We start from the raw sequence: 21,448 nt of genomic DNA on the forward strand, positions 1-21,448 counted from the left end.
GACAGACTGAGATAGCCCAGTGGATGTTTTGAATTTACATTTCACGGTGGTAACTTACATAATTGATAAAAACAAAAAAACTGCGGATGCTGGAAATCCAAAACAAAAACAGAATTACCTGGAAAAACTCAGCAAGTCTGGCAGCATCGGCGGAGAAGAAAAGAGTTGACGTTTCAAGTCCTCATGACCCTTCGACAGAACTAGTTCTGTCGAAGAATCATGAAGACTTGAAACGTCAACTCTTTTCTTCTCCGCCAATGCTGCCAGACCTGCTGAGTTTTTCCAGGTAATTCTGTTTTTACTTACATAATTGAGTTCCTTAAAACTGGTGATATGTGGGCTGCTGGCGTGTCCTACAGACTCCACTGGGTCACTAATGTCCTTCAGTAAAGAGGATTTGCCATCCTTACCCATCCTGGCCTCCATGTGTCTCCAGTCCAACACCACCTGGTTCGCTCTTAATAACCTCTGGAAAGGCTGAGCAAGTCACTATAGAGAAACAACCAGCACTCTCAGAGGGCAAGCAATTGTCAATAAATTAACCAGAGACAACTGTCCCTTTTTTTTTATGCATTCATTGTGGGCGTTGCTGGTTAAGCCAGTATTTATTGCCCATCCCTAATTGCCCTTGAGAAGGTGGTGGTGAGCTGCCTTCTTGAACCGCTGCAGTCCAGGTGTTGTAGGTACACCCACAGTGCTGTTAGGGAGGGAGATCCAGGATTTTGACCCAGCGACAGTGAAGGAACGGCGATATATTTCCAAGTCAGGATGGTGTGTGACATGGAGGGGGAACTTCCAGGTGGTGGTGTTCCCATCTATCTGCTGCCCTTATCCTTCTAGATGGTAGTGGTCGTGGATTTGGAAGGTGCTGTCTAAGGAGCCTTGGTGAATTTCTGCAGTGCATCTTGTAGATGGTACACACTGCTGCTACTGTGCGTCAGTGGTGGAGGGAGTGAATGCTTGCAGATGTGGTGCCAATCAAGCCGGCTGCTTTGTCCGGAATGGTGTCATTGAGAGTTGTGGCAGCTGCACTCATCCAGGCAAGTGGAGAGTATTCCATCACACTCCTGACTTGTGCCTTGTAAATGGTGGACAGGCTTTGGGGAGTCAGGAGGTGAGTTACTTGCCACAGGATTCCTATCCTCTGACCTGCTCTTATTGCCATGTATTTATATGGCTAGTCCAGTTCAGTTTCTGGCCAATGGTAACCCCTAAAATGTTGATAGTGGTGAGTTCAGTGATGGTAATGCCATTGAACATCACGAGGCGATGGTTGGATTCTCTCTTTTTGGAGATGGTCATTGCCTGGCACTTGTGTGGTGTGAATGTTACTTGCCACTTGTCAGCTCAAGCCTGGATATTGTTCAGGTCTTGCTGCATTTGGACATGGACTGCTTCAGTGTCTGAGGAGTCACGAATGATGCTGAACATTGTGCAAACATCAGCGAACATCCCCACTTCTGACCTTATGATGGAAGGGAGGTCATTGATGAAGCAGCTGAAGATGGCTGGGCCGAGGACACTACCCTGAGGAACTCCTGTGGCGATGTCCTGGAGCTGAGATGACTGACCTCCAACAACCACAACCATCTTCCTTTGTGCTAGGTATTACTCCAACCAGTGGAGAGTTTTCCCCCTGATTCCCATTGACTCCAGTTTTGCTGGGGCTCCTTGATGCCACACTCAGTCAAATGCTGCCTTGATGTCAAGGGCAGTCACTCTCACCTCAGCTCTTTTGTCCATGTTTAAACCAAAGCCTCTTGATAGCCCTGTTGATGACCCCTTCCATTACTTTGATGATCGAGAGTAGACTGATAGGGCGGTAATTGGCTGGGTTGGATTTGTCCTGCTTTTTGTGTATAGCGCACATCTAGGCCATTTTCCACTTAGCCGGGTAGATGCCAGTGTTGCAGCTGTACTGGAACAGCTTGGCTAGGAGCACAGCAAGTTCTGGAGCACAAGTCTTCAGTACTATTGCTGGAATATTGTCAGGGCCCATAGCCTTTGCAGTATCCAGTGCCTTCAATCATTTTTTGATATCATGTGATGTGAATCGAGTTGGCTGAAGACTGGCATCTGTGAGGCTGGGGACCTCCGGAGGAGGCTGAGATGGATCATCCACTCGTCACTTCTGGCTGAAGATCGTTGTGAATGCTTGAGCCTTATCTTTTGCACTGATGTGCTGGGCTCCCCCATCATTGTGGATGGAGGTATCTGTGAAGCAACATCCTCCAGTGAATTGTTTAATTGTCCACCACCATTCACGACTGGATGTGGCAAGACTGCAGAGCTTAGATCTGATCCATTGGTTGTGTGGTCACTTAGCTCTATCACTTGATGCTTATTCTGTTTGGCGCTCAAGTAGTCCTGTGTTATAGCTTCACCAGGTTGACACCTCATTTTTAGGTATGCCTGGAGCTGCTCCTGGCATGTCCTTCTGCACTCTTCATTGAACCAGGGTTGATCCCCTGGTTTGATGGTAATGGTAGAGTGGGGATATGCTGGGCCATGAGGTGACAGATTGTGTTCGAGTACAATTCTGCTGCTGCTGATGGCCCACAGCACCTCATGGATGCCCAGTCTTGAGTTGCTAGATCTGTTTGAAATCTATCCCATTTAGCACGGTGGTAGTGCCACACAACATGATGGAGGGTATCCTCAATGTGAAGACGGGACCTCATCTCCACAAGGACTGTACAGTGGTCACTCCTACCCATACTGTCATGGACAGATGCATCTTGGCAGACAGATTGGTGAGGCTGTGGTCAAGTATGTTCTGTTGACGAGTCATACGGACTCAAAATTTTAACTGTTTCCCTCTCTACAGATGCTGTCAGACCTGCTGAGTTTATCAAGGTATTTTTGTTTTTGTTTTGTTTTTCCCTCTTGTTGGTTCCCTCAGCACTTGCCGCACACCCAGTCTAGCTGCAATGCCATTTAGGACTCAGCCAGCTCCGTCTTTGTCGGTGCTACCCTGTGCTACAATAACTGGACTGGAATCCACTTAAACAGATTGGCTTCCGTGATCTGGTAGTTCTCTCAGTTTCTCACAGTCTCCTTTAGTCTCTCTGTCACTCAGTCTGTCTCACTTGCTCTCTCTTAGTCTCTCACTCTCTTCCAGTGTTTCAAGCTCTCAGTCTCACCCTCCCATAGTTGCTCTCATTCTCTCAGTCTCTTTCCCCCTCCCAGCCTCAATCTCTCTCAGTCAGTCTCTCTCTCTCAGTCTCACTCTCTCAGTCCCTCTCTCATTCCGTCTCACTCTCAATCCCTCTAACTCTCATTCTTTCTCACTCACTCTGTCTCAGACTCCCTCACTCACTCCCAGGCACTCTCACAATCTCTCATTCTGTCTCAGTCTCTCTCACTCTCTTTCGGTTTCTCTCAATCTTATTCTCTCTATGTCTCTCTCACTGTCTTTCTCAGTCTCACTCTCTCTGCCTCTCCCAGCCTCTCAGTCTATCTCACTCCCTCTCTCACTCTTTCCCAGTCAGTTTATCCCACCCTCTCAGTCTCAGACGTTCTCAGCTCATCTCAGTGACTTGATCCTGCAGCTCCGGCCCATTCTGGGATTGGTGAAGGGGATACCTTGTGCTGTCACCAAGCGCCACCACCTGGAACAAGCCATGATGGAGTATATGGAAAACTTTGACGCATGCCGATGTTCTCCTTGCCCAAATAATGGCAAAACCGTCATGGTTGAAAACAGCTGTATGTGTATCTGCAAGGCCGGGACCTACGGAGACAGCTGTGAGCGTCGGACACCAGACTATCACTCAAGTAAATATTCAAGTGAATATTTAATGCTGCACTAATACCTCCCTATCCTACCCATGGGTTACCATGGCAACACAGCTAGTTATAGGGCTGGGGAAGTTCCTCAGGTCTGTTTCGAAGACTCATCCACTGTTGCATGCTTCCCTGATTCAGAATGGACATTAGGAAAAGGAGCAGGAGGAGGCCACTCGGCCCCTCACATCTGCAGATCCGCCGCCATTCAATATCACCACGGCTGATCTCGTCCCTCATCTCCACCTTCCCACACTATCCTCAAAGCCCCTAAGTCTTCTGGAGCCCAAAAATCTGTTAACTCCAAACTTGAATATAATCATTGACTGGGCATCTACAACCCTCTGGGGTAGAGAATTCCAAAAAAAATTGACCCTCTGAGTGAAGTAATTTCTCCACATCTCGGTCCTGAATGATCGGCCCCTTATCCTGAGACTGTGCCCCCCCTACTCCCCCCGGGTACCGTGTTCCCCACCCAGCGGAAACAATCTCTCGGTGTCTACTCTGTCAATCCCCTTCAGAATCTGCTAGGTCTCAATCGGATCACCTCTCATTCTTCTAAACTCTAGGGGGGATACAGACAAAATCTGCTCGATCTCTCTTCATAGGACAACCCCCCCCCCTCACCCCAGGAATCAGCCTGGTGAACCTTGGTTGCATTCCCTTCATGGCAAGTAAGTGTTTCCTTCGGTAAGGAGACAAAAACTGAACACTCGCTAAGTTTGGAGATGGAGTAGGTTATTTAGCCCCAGCCTGTTCTATCATTCAGTGAGCTTAGAATTGATCTGAGAGCTAAATCCATATGCATGCCCTGGCCCCATATCCCTTCATACTTTTGGTGAACAAAACCTATCAATCTCAGACTTAAAACTAACGATTGATCTACCATCAATTGCTGTCTGCAGAAGATAGTTTCCACCATCCTTTGTTTGTGGAAGTGTTTCCTAATTTCATTCCTAATGGCCCATCTCTAGAGTTTAGATAACGCCCTCTGGCCCTAGAGTCTCCAACCAGTTGAAAAAGGTTTCTCTCCATCTAGCCTATTTGTTCCCCTCAATATCTTGAAAACTTCCTTTCTCTTTTATTCATTTTACAGGATGTGGGCGCAGCTGGGCCCAGCATTTATTGCCCATCCCTTGTTGCCCTTGAGAAGGTGGTGGTGAGCTGCCTTCTTGAACCGCTGCAGTCCAGGTGGTGTAGGTACACCCACCGTGCCGATAGTAAGGGGGAGTGGTAGTTTTGTGGTAATGTCGCTGGATGAGTAACCCAGAGGCCCAGGCTAATGCTCTGGGGACATGGGTTCAAATCCCACAGCAGCAGCTGGTAGAATTTAAATTCTGGAATAAACTTAGCCCCAGTAATATCACCTGTTGCTGATTGTCATAAAAAAAAAAGCCCATCTGGGTCACTAATGTCCTTTAGGGAAGGAAATCTGCCGTCCTTATGCAGTCTGACCTACATGTGACTCCAGACCCATAGCAGTGTGGTTGACTCCTAACTGCCCCCTGAAATGGCCCCAGCAAGACACAAGGGTAATTAGGGATGGACAACAAATGCTGGCCTTGCCAGTGATGCTCATATTCCCATGAAAGAATAAAGAGAAAAACGCCTCAATCAAATCTCCCCTTAACCTTTAAATTCCAGGAGTATAACCCTAGTTTGTGTAGTCTCCCCTTGTAAGTCGACCCTTGGAGCCCCGCTATCATTCTGGGAAATCTATGCTGCACTCCAAAACAATATATCCTAAGGTGTGGGACCCAGAACTGCTCAAAGTAACTCCAGGTGTGGTCTAACCAGGGCTTTGTACAGCTGAAGCCTAACTGCTACCCCCTTGTATTTTAGCTCTCGAGATGGAAAAGCCAGAATTCCACAAACATTTTAACGGAAGAGCATAAGTAATAGGAGCAGGAATAGGCCACTCAGCCCCTCCTGCCTAGTCCAACAGTCAATACGATCATGGCTGATCTGATTGTGGCCTTAACTCCACTTCCCTGTCTGTCCCCCATAACCTTTAGCTCCCTTATCAATCGAAATTCTGTCTAACGCAGCCTTGAGTAGATTCAATGACCCAGCCTCCGCTGCTCTTTGGGAAGGAGAATTCCAAAGACTAACAACCCTCTGAGAGAAGAAATTTCTCCTCATTCGTCTTAAATGGGAGACCTATTATTCTGAAACTGCGCCCCCTGGTACTGGATTCCCCATGGGGGGGAAATATCCTCCCAGCATCTACCCTGTCAAGCCCTCTCAGAATCACATTTGTTTCAGTAAGGTCACCTCTCATTCTTCTAAGCGCCAATGAGCATAAGCCCAACCTGCTCAGCCTTTCTGCACAAGACAACCCTTCATCCCAAGAATGAACCTAGTGAACCTTTCGGAACTGTTTTCAATGTAAACATGTCCCTTCCTAAGTAAGTGGGGAGATGGTGGCGAAGTGGTAATGTTGCTGAGCTAGTAACCCCAGAGGCCCGGGTTAACGCTCTCGGGACATGGGTTCAGTTAATCTATTCATACCTTTTCACAGTCTTATGCTTCTATCTAAGCTACACTACTTACAAAGCTGCCTATCTGTGTCATTGGCAGACTTGGATATGTGTCTTTCTATACCATCACCTGAGTACAGTTAGTAGTTGAGGCTGCCACACAGATCATTGCGGGACACTGTCAATGAGTGTACCTGGGCATTATCCCTACTCCCTGCCTCTTGCCAGTCAGCCAGTTTCCGAGCCGGGTCAATCATTTGTTCTCAGTTCCATGAGCTTCAACTGCAGCTAACAGTCTCTCACGAGGGACTTTATCAAATGCACACCGTAACACTCCAGCTGGGGCCACAATAAGTTTTAAGCTGCGGAAATTAGAAATGAGTTTTCAGGTGCAGGGATCGCAATTCACAACTGCGCCGAGTCCCAGTCCCGTTGACACAGTCAGCGCTGCCCCCTCATTTTCCTGATTGTTAGTGTTCAGCTGAGTGTGACCCGCGTTGTTTATCTGGCTTCACCCTCAACAGGAGGCCCAGCGTGTCAGGCCAGAGCCTGCTCCAGCCTCACCTCCGGCTCTTAAAGGCAGTCTGTCCCTCTTAAAGGGGGGAGGGTGGGGTGGGAGGGTTGCACTGACTGAAAGGAATCTGCTGGGTGTCTGTGCTGCAATTGGCTGGAAGGAGCTGCACCCAGAAGGGAGCAACAGGCCAGAGAGAGCGCTCCCAGCTTCTTAGATGCAGTGTAAGAGATTCAAATTGGAAATGCTCAAGAGGCCAGCTCCAGCAGCACCACAGAGCCAAATTTTGGGGCCCTTTTACTCACATACCTCCATCTCTTTGTAATAAGGTTAATTAGCATTTACTGTTCTAACTACCTGCTGCACCTGCATGTTAAATTGTTTTCGTTGTCTCTGACTATCTCTGTATTTGTATCCTCCCTCAAGCCTTACAGGATGGTTCTTGGAGCTGCTGGTCCCCATGGACTTCCTGTGACGCCTCCCATCGTAGGAGAAGGACTCGGCACTGCAACAATCCCGCTCCACGTGATGGAGGCAAGCTGTGTGAAGGACCATCACAGGAGGAGAAACACTGTGTCATCTCCCTGTTTGGTGATGGGTACGGACATCCCCTAGGTGAAGGGTCGAGGATCATGGGCGCAGGAAAGCGGGGCAGGCCGGAGGTTGAACAAGTTACGTCGGGAAGCAGCGAGTAGATGACAGCTTGGGTGGGAGAGGGGTTTCCCTCGGCCATTTGGAGGCGGGTTTGGAGATGGAAATGCTGGGAAAACAGTGAACCCATCAGCTGGACTTCTTGCCCACCTCTTTCCCCTTGGGTAAAACGCACAGCCAATCAGAACAATTAAAATGCCAAAAAGGAGACATTCTATGGACGCAGTGGCTCTTTCTTGATATGTCAGCACCGCAGCAAGACAAGGAAGGTGAGGGTCCAATGGGCAGGCAGTGATGTTTCAAGCTGCCACCATCTAAAGGGGGGACCCAGCAACCAATGGGAATAACATGGTGTAAGGGTAGCACCAATGGGAGCAGATACTTGAAGTAAGTACCTTGTATAGCTGGCAGCAAGAGGATTGGTGTCACCCCATTGAGGCACCTTGAGAACTGTGGCTGTGTTGACCCAGGGACACACCCCGAGGCTGGCCCTCTTCCTCCTGCCTTCCTCTGGAAAGAGCACCAGCCTCCGTGCCCTCGCAGCTTCCACCAGGACCTTACACTGCCGCGTCGGTGAGTTGTGGTCGCTGCCCTGAATCTCCCGGCACCCCATCTTCCTCCTCTTTTTGCTTCCTTAACTTTGACACCCACACTGCGCAGTGCTGCCCCTGTGCATGGCTGCTGGCTTTCCTGTTGGGTCATCGTCCCTCATTCAGGCATCTTGACCACTCTCACCTGCCCACCCTGCCACTTCCTGAGGCTGGCTCCCACAAAATTCACCGGAGGACCTGCTATTCAGGAGGGTCAAGCTGACGGTCGGAATTTGGTCCCAGCACTCAGACAGAAAGATGAGTCTGTAAAATTCCGGCCCCAAGCCCCTGGGATGTAGGAGAGTTCGAGAGCGGGGGACAGGGGAATTGCAGGTTGAGATCCTGGGACATTGCTGGTCTGGACTGAGGGAGGACGATGGAGGTTTCCATCAGGAAGAGGAATTGTTTCAGAGGGAACTCCGAGGGTAGTGGCTTAGACAAATAGGGAGAAAGACAAAGGTACATATGAGGCCTGTGATCCACCTTCCTGTTTACAGGCCTGTCACCCACCGAGTGTTGAGACTAGATGTGAGACAGGGTCAGTGTCAACAACAATACAAACATATGAGCAAGGGGCAGGAGCAGGCCATTCGGCCCCTCGAGCCTGCTCCGCCATTTAATAACATCACGGCTGATCTGATGGTAACCTGAAATCTGCATCCTGCCTACTCCCGATAACCTTTCACCCCCTTGCTTACCAAGAATCTATCCATCTCTGCCTTAAAAACATTCAAAGACTCTGCTTCCACCACCTTTTCAGGAAGAGAGTTCCAAGGACTCACCACCCTCTAAATGAAAAAAATTCACATCATCTCTGTTTTAAATGGGTGACCCCTTATTTTTAAACAGTGACCCCTAGTTCTAGATTCTGCCACAAGAGGAAACATCCTTTCCACATCTGCTCTGCCAAGACCCCTCAGGATCTTATGTTTCATTCAAGTCGCCTCTTACTCTTCTAAACTCCAGTCCTGTCCAACCTTTCCTCATAAGACAACCCACCCATTCCTAGTATTAGTCTGGTAAACCTTCTCTGAACTGCTTTCAATGCACTTACACTTTCCTTAAATAAGGAGACCAATTCTGTATACAGTGCTCCAGACGTGGTCCCGCTAGTACTACTGAAGCATAATCTCTCTACTTTTGTATTTAATTCCCCTCGCAATAAATAATAACACTCTATTAGTTTTCCTAATTACTTGCTGTACCTGCATTCTATCCTTTTGTGATTCATGCACTAGAACACCCAGATCCCTCTGCACCCTGCAGCGCTGCCATCTCTCACCATTTAGATAATATGCTTCTCTTTTACTCTTCTTACCAAAATGGACAATTTCACATTTTCCCACATTATCTTCCATTTGCCAGATCTTTGCCCACTCACTTAACCTGTCTATATCTTTTTGTAGTCTTTTTATGTCCTGTTCACAATTTACTTTCCTACCTACCTTTGTGTCATTTTCAAATTTGGCATCCCACCCGTCCTTTCACCCAAGTCATTATATATAACAACTCTCTGCTTCCTGTTAGCCAGCCAATCTTCTGTCCACTTCAATATGTTACCTCCTACACCATGAGCTTTTATTTTCCACAATAACCTTTGAAGTGACACTTTATCAAATGCCTTCTGGAAATCTAAGTACAGGACATCCATTGGTTCCCCTTTATCCACAGCACATGTTACTTCCTCAAAGAACTCCAATAAGTTGGTTAAACGTGATTCCCCTTTCACAAAATCATGTTGACTCTGCCTAATGACCTTGAGCTCATCCAAGTGCCCTGCTATAACTTCTTTAATAATGGCTTCTAACATTTTCCCTATGACAAATGTTAAGCTAACTGGCCTGTAGTTTCCCTTTTTCTGTCTCCATCCCTTTTTGAATAATGGAGTTCCATTTGCTATCTTCCAATCTATTCGGACCTTCCCTGAATCTAGGGAATTTTGGAAAATTAAAACCAATGCATCAACTATCTCACTAGACACTTCTTTTAAGTCCCTAGGATGAAGTCCATCAGGACCCAGCCTCTTGTCAACTTATATCTATAACACCTTTAACATAATAAAATGTCCCAAGGCACTTCACAGGAGCATTGTCAAACAAAATTTCATACATCTCATGGTGTGTGTTATCAAACAAAATGTGACACCGAGGCACATGAGGAGATACCAGGTCAGCTGACCAAAAGCTTGGTCAGAGAGATAGGTTTTAAGGAGCGTCTTAAAAGAGGAAAGCAAGTCAGAGAGGCGGAGATGTTTGGGAAGGGAATTCCAGAGCTTGGGACTCAGGCAACTGAAGGCATGGCCACCAATGGTGAAGCAATTATGATTTGGGAATGCACATGAGGCCAGAATTATGGAATACTGTGTAGAGTTTTGGTCTCGTTATTTAGAAAAATGATATAATTGCTTTAGAAGCAGTTCAGAGGAGGTTCACTCAACTCATTCCTGGAATGAAGGCGCTGTCTTATGAAGGTTGATCAGGTTGGGCCTATACCCATTGGAGTTTAGAAGAATGAGAGGTGGTCTTATTGAAACATGGAAGACCCTGAGGGGACTCGATGGGGTAGATACTGGGAAGATGTTTCAACTCGTGGGAGAAACTAAAACCAGGGGACCTCGTTTAAAAATAAGAGGCATCCCTTTTAAGACAGAGATGAGGAGAACCATTTCCTCCCAAAGGTCATTGCTGTGTGGAATTTTCTTCCCCTAAAAGTAGAGGAGGCTGGGCCTTTGATTCTGTTCAAGGCTGCATTAGATAGATTTTTGATAGACAAAGGAATCAAGGGTTATGGGGGCAGATAGGAAAGTGGAGCTGAGACCACAATCAGATCAGCCAGAGCACGCAATTTGGTTAAATGTGTGTACGTAGAGTTCGGAGGAGTTTTAATCCTGCGTGTGTATACACAAAGTGGGAGAAGGCTATTAATCCAAAGTGTGTGTGTGCAGAGTGGGAGAGGAGCATTAATCCCGAGTGTGTGTACACGCTGTGGGGAAGGTATATTAATCCTGAATGCGTGTAGACAGAGTGGGAATATTAATCCATAGTGTGTGTATATACGGTGTGAGTGAATTTTATTAATCCCGAGTGTGTGTACACAGCGTGCAAGAAGGGTATTAGTCCCAAGTGTGTGTACACAGTGTGGGAGAGGAATATTAATCCCAAATGTGTAAACATGGTGGGGCTATTAATCCTGAGTTTGTGTAAATGGTATGGGAGAGCCGTATTAATCCAGAGTGTGTGTACACAGAATGGGAGCCGAGTATTAATCCCAAATCTGTGAACACAAAGTGGGAGAAGAGTATTAATCTTGAGTGTGTGAACACGGTGTGGGAGAACAGTATTAATCCTGAGTGTGTGTACACAGTGTGGGAGGAGAGTATTAACCCCGAGTGTATGAACACAGAGTGGGAAAGGAGTATTAATCTCATGTGTGTGTATGCAGAGTATTAATCAGGAGGGTGTGTACACAGAGTAGGAGCAGAGTATTAATCCGGAGTGTGTGTTCACAGAGTGGGAGAGGAGTATTATCCTGATAGTGTGAACACAGAGTGGAAGAACAGTATTAATCCCAAATGTGTGTACACAGTGTGGAAGGAGTATTAATCCCAAATGTGTGAACACATAGTGGGAGAAGAGTATTAAACCCGAGTGTGTGTACACAAAGTGGGAAAGGAGTATTAATCTCAAGTGTGTGTACGCAATGTGGGAGTTTTAATCCGGAGTGTGTGTACACAGAGTAGGAATGGAGTATTAGTCCAGAGTGTGTGTACACAGAGTGGGAGAGGAGAATTAATTCTGATTGTGTGAACACAGAGTAGGAGAAGAATATTAAACCCGAGTGTGTGTACACAGAGTGGGAGAGGAGAATTAATCCTGATTGTGCGAACACAGAGTAGGAGAAGAATATTAAACCCGAGTGTGTGTACACAGAGTGGGAGAGGAGAATTAATCCTGATTGTGTGAACACAGAGCAGGAGAAGAATATTAAACCCGAGTGTGTGTACACAGAGTGGGAGAGGAGACTGTGTCCTGAGCTTCTAATCACTCACTATCACTGAAGCAAGTCTAAACAACCTAGCTTTGGTCCTAAACAGCTGAACTGGGATGAGATAGACGCAGAAAGTGCTGGAAATACTCAGAAGGTAAGGCAACTACTATAGAGAGAGAAACAGAGTTGACATTTAAAGTTGAATATGACTCTTCTTCAGAGCTGCGATTAGGGAGTTAGTTGGCTTCTCACTGATTGACATGGTCAATGGTAGATTGAACTGACTTCGTCCTTTCCCTGCTCTTTCTGCAGAAGCACTCTGTGTATTAATGACCATGAGGAGAGGAGAGAGATTGAGGATCCCGAGAATCCTAACCCCTCTGATGGCTCCATTTACTGTCCCAAACCAGAGGCGCCTGTCAATGGCTTCCTGAGGGTAAGCGAGTCTCTCTGAATTCATTCATATCATTTCTCCCACAGTCAACATACCACAGAGTTTACTTTACTTTCATTAGATTCTTTCATGGGATGTGAGCATCGCTGGTAAGACCAGCATTTGTTCCCATCCCTGAATGCCTTTGAGAAGGTGGTGGTGAGATAATTCTTGACCTGCTGAAGGCCATGTGGAGATGACAGCAGAGTGGTTATGTCATTGGACTAGTAATCCAGAGGCCCATGCTTATGATCTCAAGTCATGGGCTCAAATCCCAGTACACAGCTGGTGTAATTCAATAAAACATCTGGAAATGAAAGCAACATCAGTAATCAATATCATGAAACTATCACTGATTGCTGTACAAACCCATCTGGGTCACTAATGTCCTTTAGGGAAGGAAATCTGCCGTCCTTACCTGGTCTGGCCTACATGTGACTCCAGATCCACAGCAATGTGGATGATTCTTAACTGCCCCCTGAAATGGCCGTGCCAACTACTCAGTTCACGGGTAATTAGGGATGGGCAACAAATGCTCCCACATCCCATGGAAGAATATAAATAAATGTGGTGTAGGTATACCCACAGCGCTGTTAAAGAGGATTTTGACACAGTAACAATAAAGGAAGGGCAATATAATTTCAAGCCAGAATGCTGAGTGACTTGGAGGGGAACTTCCAGGTGGTGATGTCCCCATCTATCTGCTGCTCTTGTCCTTCTAGATGGTAGTGGTCGTGCGTTCGGAAGGTGCTGTCTAAGGGTCCTTGGTGAATTCCTGCAGTGCATCTTGTAGATGGTACACACTGCTGCTACTGTGTGTCGATGGTGGAGGGAATGAATGTTTGTGGATGTGGGGCCTGTCAAGCGGGCTGCTTTGTCCTGGATGGTGTCAAGCTTCTTGATTGTTGTGGGAGCTGCACTCATCCAGGCAAGTGGAGAGTATTCCATCACACTCCTGACTTGTGCCTTGTAGATGGTGGACTGGCTTTGGGAAGTCAGATGAGTTACTCATCACACATTTCCTAGCCCCTGACCTGCTCTTGTAGCCACTGTATTTATATGGCTAGTCCAGTTCAGTTTCTGGTCAATAGTAACCCTCAGGATGTTGATAATGGGGGATTCAGTGATGGTAAATCCATTGAATATCAAGTGGTGATGGTTGGATTCTCTCTTGCGGGAGATGGTCATTTTCTGATACTTGGGTGGCACAAACGTTACTTGCCACTTGTCAGTCCAAGCCTGGATATTGTTCAGGTCTTGCTGCATTTGGACATGGGCTGCTTCAGTATCTGAGGAGTTGTGAATGATGCTGAACATTGTGCAATCATCAGCGAACATCCCCACTTCTGACCTTATGATGGAAGGGAGGTCATTGATGAAGCAGCTGAAGATGGTTGGGCCGAGGACAGTACCCTGAGGAACTCCTGCAGTGATATCCTGGAGCTGAGATGACTGACCTCCAACAACCACAGCCATCTTTCTTTGTGCTAGGTATGACTCCAACCAGTGAAGTGTTGGCCCCCTGATTCCCATTGACTCCAGATTTTCCTGGGGCCCCTGATGCCACACTCGGTCAAATGTTGCCTTGATGTCTCTCACCTCACCCCGGGAGTTCAGCTCTTTAGTCCATATTTGAACCAAGGCTGTAATGAGGTCAGGAGCTGAGTGGCCCTGGTGGAACCCAAACTGGGCATCAGCGAGCAGGTTATTGCTAAGTAAGTGCTGTTTGATATCACTGTTAATGACCCCTTCCATTACTTTACTGATAAACGAGAGTAGGCTGATGGGGCGGTAATTGGTTGGGTTGGATTTGTCCTGCTTTTGGTGTACAGGACAAAACTGGCAATTTTCCACCTAGCTGGGTAGATGCCAGTGTTGTAGCTGTACTGGAACAGCTTGGCTAGGGTGCAGCAAGTTCTGGAGCACAAGTCTTCTGTACTATTGCTGGAATATTGTCAGGGCCCATAGTCTTTGCAGTATCCAGGGCCTTCAACTGTTTCTTGATATCACATGGAGCAAATTGAATTGGCTGAAGACTGGCATCTGTGATGCTGGGAACCTCTGGAGGAGGCCGAGATGGATCATCCACTCGGCACTTCTGGCTGAAGATTGTTGCGAATGCTTCATCCTTATCTTTTGCACTGATGTGCTGGGCTCCCCCATCACTGAGGATGGAGATATTTGTGGAGCCTCCTCCTCTAGTGAGTTGCTAAATTATCCACCACCATTCAAAACTGGATGTGACAGCACTGCAGAGCTTAGATCTGATATTTGATTGTGGGATCACTTAGCTCTATCTATCACTTGCTGCTTATGCTGTTTGGCACCAAGTAGTCCTGTGTTATAGCTTCACCAGGTTGATACCTCATTTTTAGGTATGAACAAAGAACAAAGAAAAGTACAGCACAGGAACAGGCCCTTTAGCCCTCCAAACCTGTGCCGATCATATTGCCCGTCAACTAAAACATTTTGCACTTCCAGGGTCCGTATCCCTCTATTCCCATCCTATTCATGTATTTGTCAAGCTGCCTCTTAAACACCACGATCGTACCTGCTTTCACCACCTCCTCTGGCAGCGAATTCCAGACACTCACTACCCTCTGCGTAAAAAACTTGTCCCGCACATCTCCTCTATATTTTTCTCCTCTCACTTTAAATCTATGTCCCCTAGTAATTGACTCTTCCACCCTGGGAAAAAGCTTCTGACTATCTATTCTGTCCATGCCACTCATCATTTTGTAAACTTCTATCAAGTCACCTCTCAATCTCCGTCGCTCTAGTGAGAACAATCCGAGTTTCTCCAACCTCTCCTCATAGCTACTAACCTCCAGACCAGGCAGCATCCTGGTAAACCTCCTCTGCACCCTCTCCAATGCCTCCATATCCTTCTGGTAATGTGGCGACCAGAATTGCACGCAATATTCCAAGTGTGGCCTAACCAAGGTTCTATACAGATGCAGCATGACTTCCCAGCTTTTATACTCAATACCCCTGCCAATGAAGGCAAGCATGACATATGCCTTCCTGACTACCTTATTCACCTGCGTTGCCACTTACAGTGACCTGTGGACCTGTACACCCAGATCCCTCTGCCCGTCAATGCACTTAAGGGTTCTGCCATTTACTGTATAATTCCTGCCTGTATTAGACCTTCCAAAATGCATTACCTCGCATTTGTCCAGATTAAACTCCATCTGCCATTTCTCCGCCCAAGTCTCCAACCGATCTATATCCCGTTGTATCCTTTGACAATCCTCTTCACTATCTGCAACTCTTCCAACCTTACTGTCATCTGCAAACTTACTAATTAGCCCAGTTACATTTTCCTCCAAATCATTTATGTATACTACAAACAGCAAAGGTCCCAGCACTGATCCCTGTGGAACTCCACTGGTCACAGCTCTCCATTCAGAAAAGCACCCTTCCACTGCTGCCCTCTGTCTTCTATGACCAAGCTAATTCTGTGTCCATCTTGCCAGCTCACCTCTGATCCCGTGCGACTTTACCTTTTGTACCAGTCTGCCATGAGGGACCTTGTCAAAGGCCTTACTTAAATCCATGTATATAACATCCACTGCCCTTCCATCGTCTATCATCTTTGCCACTTCCTTGAAAAACTTGATCAAGTTAGTGAGACACGACCTCCCCTTGACAAAACTATGCTGCCTCTCACTAATACACCCATTTGCTTCCAAATGATAGTAAATCCTGTCACGAGGAATCTTCTCCAATAATTTCCCTCCCACTGACGTAAGGCTCACCAGCCTGTAATTTCCTGAATTACCCCTGCTATCCTTCTTAAACAATGGAACAACTTTGGCCATTCTCCAGTCCTCTGGGACCTCACCCATAGCCAGTGAGGATACAAAGATTTCTGTCAAGGCCCCAGCGATCTCCTCCCTTGCCTCCCTCAGTACTCTGGGGTAGATCCCATCTGGCCCTGGGGACTTATCCACCTTAATATTCTTCAAGATGCCTAACACCTCCTCTTTTTTGATCTCAATATGATCCAGGCTATCTACACACTCTTCCCTAGACAAATCGACCACTAAGTCCTTCTCTTTGGTGAATACTGATGAGAAGTATTCATTTAGTATCTCTCCCATTTCTTCTGGCTCCACACACAGATTCCCACCTCCGTCCCTGAGTGGGCCTACCCTTTCCCTGGCTACCCTCTTACTTTGTACATATGTATAAAAGGCCTTGGGATTTTCCTTAATCCTGGTTGCCAATGACTTTTCATGACCTCTTTTAGCCCTCCTGACTCCTTGCTTAAGTTTCTTCCTACTTTCCTTATATTCTCCACGGGCTTCATCTGTTCCCAGCCTTCTAGCCCTTATAAATGCTTCCCTTTTCTTTTTGACTAATCTCACAATATCCTTCGTTATCCAAGGTTCCTGAAACTTGCCATATTTATCTTTCATCCTAGCAGGAACATGCCAGTCCTGAATTCTTATCAACTGACGTTTGAAACCCCCCACATGTCAGTTGTTGATTTGCCCTCAAACATCCGCCTCCAGTCTAGATTCCTCAGTTCCTGCCTAATATTGTTATAATTAGCCTTCCCCCAATTAAACACCTTCCCGAGGACTCCTGCTATCCTTACACACCAGTACCTTGAAACTTTTGGTCACTTTTCCCTGGTGCTGCTCCTGGCGTGCCCTCCTGTACTCTTCATTGAACCAGGGTTGATCCCCTGGCTTGATGGTAATGGTAGAGTGGGGGATATACCGGGCCATGAGGTGACAGATTGTGTTTGAGTACAATTCTGCTGCTGCTGATGACCCACCACACCTCATGGATGCCCAGTCTTGAGTTGCTAGATCTGTTTGAAATCTATCCCATTTAGCACAGTGGTAGTGACACACAACATGATGGAGGGCATCCTCAATGTGAGGGTGGAACTTCATCTCCACAATAACTGTGTGGTGGTCACTCCTACCGATACCGTCATGGACAGATGCATCTGCAGCAGGCAGGTTGGTGAGGATGAGGTGAAGTATGTTTTTCCCTCTTGTTGGTTCCCTCACCACCTGCTGCAGACCCAGTCTAGCAGCTATGTCCTTTAGGACTTGGCCAGCTCGGTCTGTAGTGGTGCTACCGAGTCACTCCTTGTGATGGACATTGAAGTCTCCCACCCAGAGTACATTCTGTGCCCTTGCCACTGTCAGTGCTTCCTCCAAGTGATGTTCAACATGGAGGAGCTCTGATTCATCAGCTGAGGGAGGGCGGTATGTGGTAATCAGCAGGAGGTTTCCTTGTCCATGTTTGACCTGATGCCGTGAGACTTCATGGGGTCTGGAGTCAATGTTGAGGACTCCCAGGGCAACTCCCTCCTGACTGTATACCACTGTGCCCCCACCTCTACTGGGTCTGTCCTGCCGGTGGGATAGGACATACCCAGGGATGGTGATGGTGGTGTCTGGGACATTATCTGTAAGGTATGATTCTGTGAGGATGACTCTGTTAGGTTGCTGCTTGACTAGTCTGTGAGACAGCTCTCCCAATTTTGGCACTAGCTCCCAGATGTTAGTAAGGAGGACATTGCAGATTTGACAGGCCGGGTTTGCTGTCGCATTTCTGGTGCCTCAGCTGATGCCGGGTGGTCCAAACAGTTTCATTCCTTTTTATTGTCTTTGTAGCAGTTTGGTACAACTGAGTGTCTTGCTAGACCATTTCAGAGGGCAGTTAAGAGTCAACATCATTGCTGTGGGTCTGGAGTCACGTGTAGGCCAGACCAGGTAAGGACAACAGATTTCCTTCCCAAGGGGGCATTAGTGACCCAGATGGGTTTTTGTGACAATCGGCAATGGTCATTATTTTTCACCCAGAGGGTGGTGGGAGTCTGGAAGGGCAGTAGAGGCAAAAACTTTCAACTCATTCAAGAGGTGTAAGCAAATCAAGTTCCGTAACTCGGCTATGGACCAAACGCTGGAAAGTGGGACGAGGCTGAGTGGGTCGTTTTTTGGCCGGTACAGACATGATGGGCCAAGTGGCCTCTTTCAATGCTGTAAAATTTCTCTGATTCTATTAGAGCTTTAATTCCAGATTTTTTTTTGATTGAATTCAAACTCTACAGTTTGCTGTGTTGGGATTTGATCCCAGGTTCCTGGAGCAATTAGCTTGGGCACCTGGAACATTAGCCCAGAGACAATACCACTACACCACCGCTTCTCCCAAGGTTACAGGGTAAAAACTGAAAATGCTGGAACCAATAAGCAAGTCTGGCAACGTTCGGTGGTGAGAGAAACAGGAAAAGCTGGAACTTTACTGGAGACGGTAACCCCATCTCCCGGCTGAGTGAGTCCCAGCTCTGCTTGGCCAGATCGCTCTGAGCTGATTTTACAATGTCGGCGAGGGGAGACACCACCCCTCTCTAGGAGCGAGCCCCACCACCCAAGCGTTGCCAGCCATTTGAATGGCTGACAGCTCTCCAGTCGCAGTGCCGCTCCAGTGGTCACTGCCAGGACTGCAGGCGGTAGATGCAGGAAGGATGTTCCCGATGGTGGGGGAGTCCAGAACCAGGGGTCACAGTCTGAGGATATGGGGTAGACCATTTAGGACTGAGATGAGGAGAAATTTCTTCACCCAGAGAGCGGTGAGCCTGTGGAATTTGTTACCACAGAAAGTAGTTGAGACCAAAACATTGTATGTTTTCAAGAAGGAGTTAGATATAGCTCTTGGGGTGAAAGGAGTCAAAGGGTATGGGGAGAAAGTGGGAGCAGGCTATTGAGTTGGATGATCTGCCATGAGCATAATGAATGGTGGAGCGGGCTCGAAGGGCCGAATGGGTGGGGAGGGTGCGGGGGGTTTGGGTGGGGGTGGGTGGGGGGGGATGGTGCGGGGGGTTTTGGGTGGGGGTGGGTGGGTGGGTGGGTGGGCGGGGGGGGGAGGGTGCGGGGGGTTTGGGTGGGGGTGGGGGTGGGGGCTGGGTGGGTGGAGAGGGAGGGTGCGGGGGTTTGGGTGGTGGTGGGGGTGGGTGGGGGGGTTGGGGATGGTGCGGGGGGTTTGGGTGGGGGTGGGTGGGTGGGGGGGTTGGGGAGGGTGCGGGGGGTTTGGGTGTGGCTGGGTGGGGGGGGGGTTGGGGAGGGTGCGGGGGGTTTGGGTGGGGGTGGGTGGGTGGGGGGGTTGGGGAGGGTGCGGGGGGTTTGGGTGGGGGTGGGGGTGGGGGCTGGGTGGGTGGAGAGGGAGGGTGCGGGGGGTTTGGGTGGTGGTGGGAGTGGGTGGGGGGGTTGGGGATGGTGGGGGGTTGGGGTGGGGGCTGGGTGGGTGGGGGGTTGGGGAGGGTGCGGGGGGTTTGGGTGTGGCTGGGGGTGGGGGGGGGGGGTGGTGGGGAGGGTGCGGGGGGTTTGGGTGGGGGTGGGGTGGGTGGGGGGGGGGTGGTGGGGAGGGTGCGGGGGGTTTGGGTGGGGGTGGGTGGGTGGGGGGGGGGGTTGGGGAGGGTGCGGGGGGTTTGGGTGGTGGTGGGGGTGGGTGGGTGGGGGGTGATGGGGAGGGTGCGGGGGGTTTGGGTGGGGGTGGGTGGGGGGTTGGGGATGGGTGGGGGGGTTTGGGTGGGGGTGGGGGGTGGGGGGGGGTGGGGGAGGGGGCGGGGGGTTAGGGAGGGGAGGGGGTGTGGTGGGGGGAGGGTGCGGGGGGGTATGGGAGGGGGTGGGGTGGGTGGGGGGGTGGGGGGGGTGGGGAGGGGTGGCGGGGGGTTTGGGTGGGGGTGGGGGGTGGGGGAGGGAGCTGGGGTTTTGGGTGGGGGTGGAGGTGGGGGTGTGGGTGGGTGGGGGAGGGTGCGGGGGTTTGGGTGGGGGTGGGGGTGGGAGGGTGGGGGGGTTTGGGTGAGGGGGGTTGGGGTGGGGGTGGGTGGGTGGGTGGTGGGAGGGTGCGGGGGGTTTGGGTGGGGTGTGGGGTGGGTGGGGATGGGTGCGGGGGGTTTGGGTGGGAGGGTAGGGTGCGTGGGGGGGGTGGTGGGGAGGGTGCGGGGGTTTGGGTGGTGGTGGGGAGGGGCGGGGTTGGTGGGGTGGGTGCGGGGGGTTTAGGGTGTGGGTGGGTGGGGGGGGCTGGGGGGTGGAGAGATGGTGCGGGGGGTTTGGGTGGTGGTGGGGGTGGGTGGGTGGGGGGGTTGGGGATGGTGCGGGGGGTTTGGGTGGGGGTGGGTGGGTGGGGGGGTTGGGGAGGGTGCGGGGGGTTTGGGTGGGGGTGGGTGGGTGGGGGGGTTGGGAGAGGGTGCGGGGGGTTTGGGTGGGGGTGGGTGGGTGGGGGGGTTGGGGAGGGTGCGGGGGGTTTGGGTGGGGGTGGGTGGGTGGGGGGGTTGGGGAGGGTGCGGGGGGTTTGGGTGGGGGTGGGTGGGTGGGGGGGTTGGGGATGGTGCGGGGGGTTTGGGTGGGGGTGGGTGGGTGGGGGGGGTGGTGGGGAGGGTGCGGGGGGTTTGGGTGGGGGTGGGTGGGTGGGGGGGTTGGGGAGGGTGCGGGGGGTTTGGGTGGGGGTGGGTGGGTGGGGGGGTTGGGGAGGGTGCGGGGGGTTTGGGTGGGGGTGGGTGGGTGGGGGGGTTGGGGAGGGTGCGGGGGGTTTGGGTGGGGGTGGGTGGGTGGGGGGGTTGGGGAGGGTGCGGGGGGTTTGGGTGGGGGTGGGTGGGTGGGGGGGTTGGGGAGGGTGCGGGGGGTTTGGGTGGGGGTGGGTGGGTGGGGGGGTTGGGGATGGTGCGGGGGGTTTGGGTGGGGGTGGGTGGGTGGGGGGGGTGGTGGGGAGGGTGCGGGGGGGTTTGGGTGGTGGTGGGGGTGGGTGGGTGGTGGGGAGGGTGCGGGGGGTTTGGGTGGTGGTGGGGGTGGGTGGGTGGGGGGGTTGGGGAGGGTGCGGGGGTTTGGGTGGGGGTGGGTGGGTGGGGGGGTTGGGGATGGTGCGGGGGGTTTGGGTGGTGGTGGGGGTGGGTGGGGGGGGTGGTGGGGAGGGTGCGGGGGGGTTTGGGTGGGGGTGGGTGGGTGGGTGGGTGGTGGGGAGGGTGCGGGGGTTTGGGTGGTGGTGG

The 21,448-nt window shown here is 50.2% G+C and overlaps 1 protein-coding gene across 1 annotated transcript in view; it reads left to right on the forward strand.

Moving 5' to 3' along the window:
- The window catches only part of LOC121277393 (complement component C6-like), a 78,352-nt gene that overhangs the window by 24,433 nt on the left and 32,471 nt on the right, over window positions 1-21,448 (forward strand). The window contains exons 10-12 of the mRNA XM_041186805.1: window positions 3,552-3,777; window positions 7,204-7,375; window positions 12,318-12,441. Coding sequence (XP_041042739.1) covers window positions 3,552-3,777; window positions 7,204-7,375; window positions 12,318-12,441 — 522 coding nt within the window. The remainder of the gene's footprint in view (window positions 1-3,551; window positions 3,778-7,203; window positions 7,376-12,317; window positions 12,442-21,448) is intronic.

The sequence above is a fragment of the Carcharodon carcharias genome, chromosome 4 (genome assembly GCF_017639515.1).
Source record: "Carcharodon carcharias isolate sCarCar2 chromosome 4, sCarCar2.pri, whole genome shotgun sequence".
In the NCBI taxonomy this organism is placed as follows: Eukaryota; Metazoa; Chordata; class Chondrichthyes; order Lamniformes; family Lamnidae; genus Carcharodon; species Carcharodon carcharias.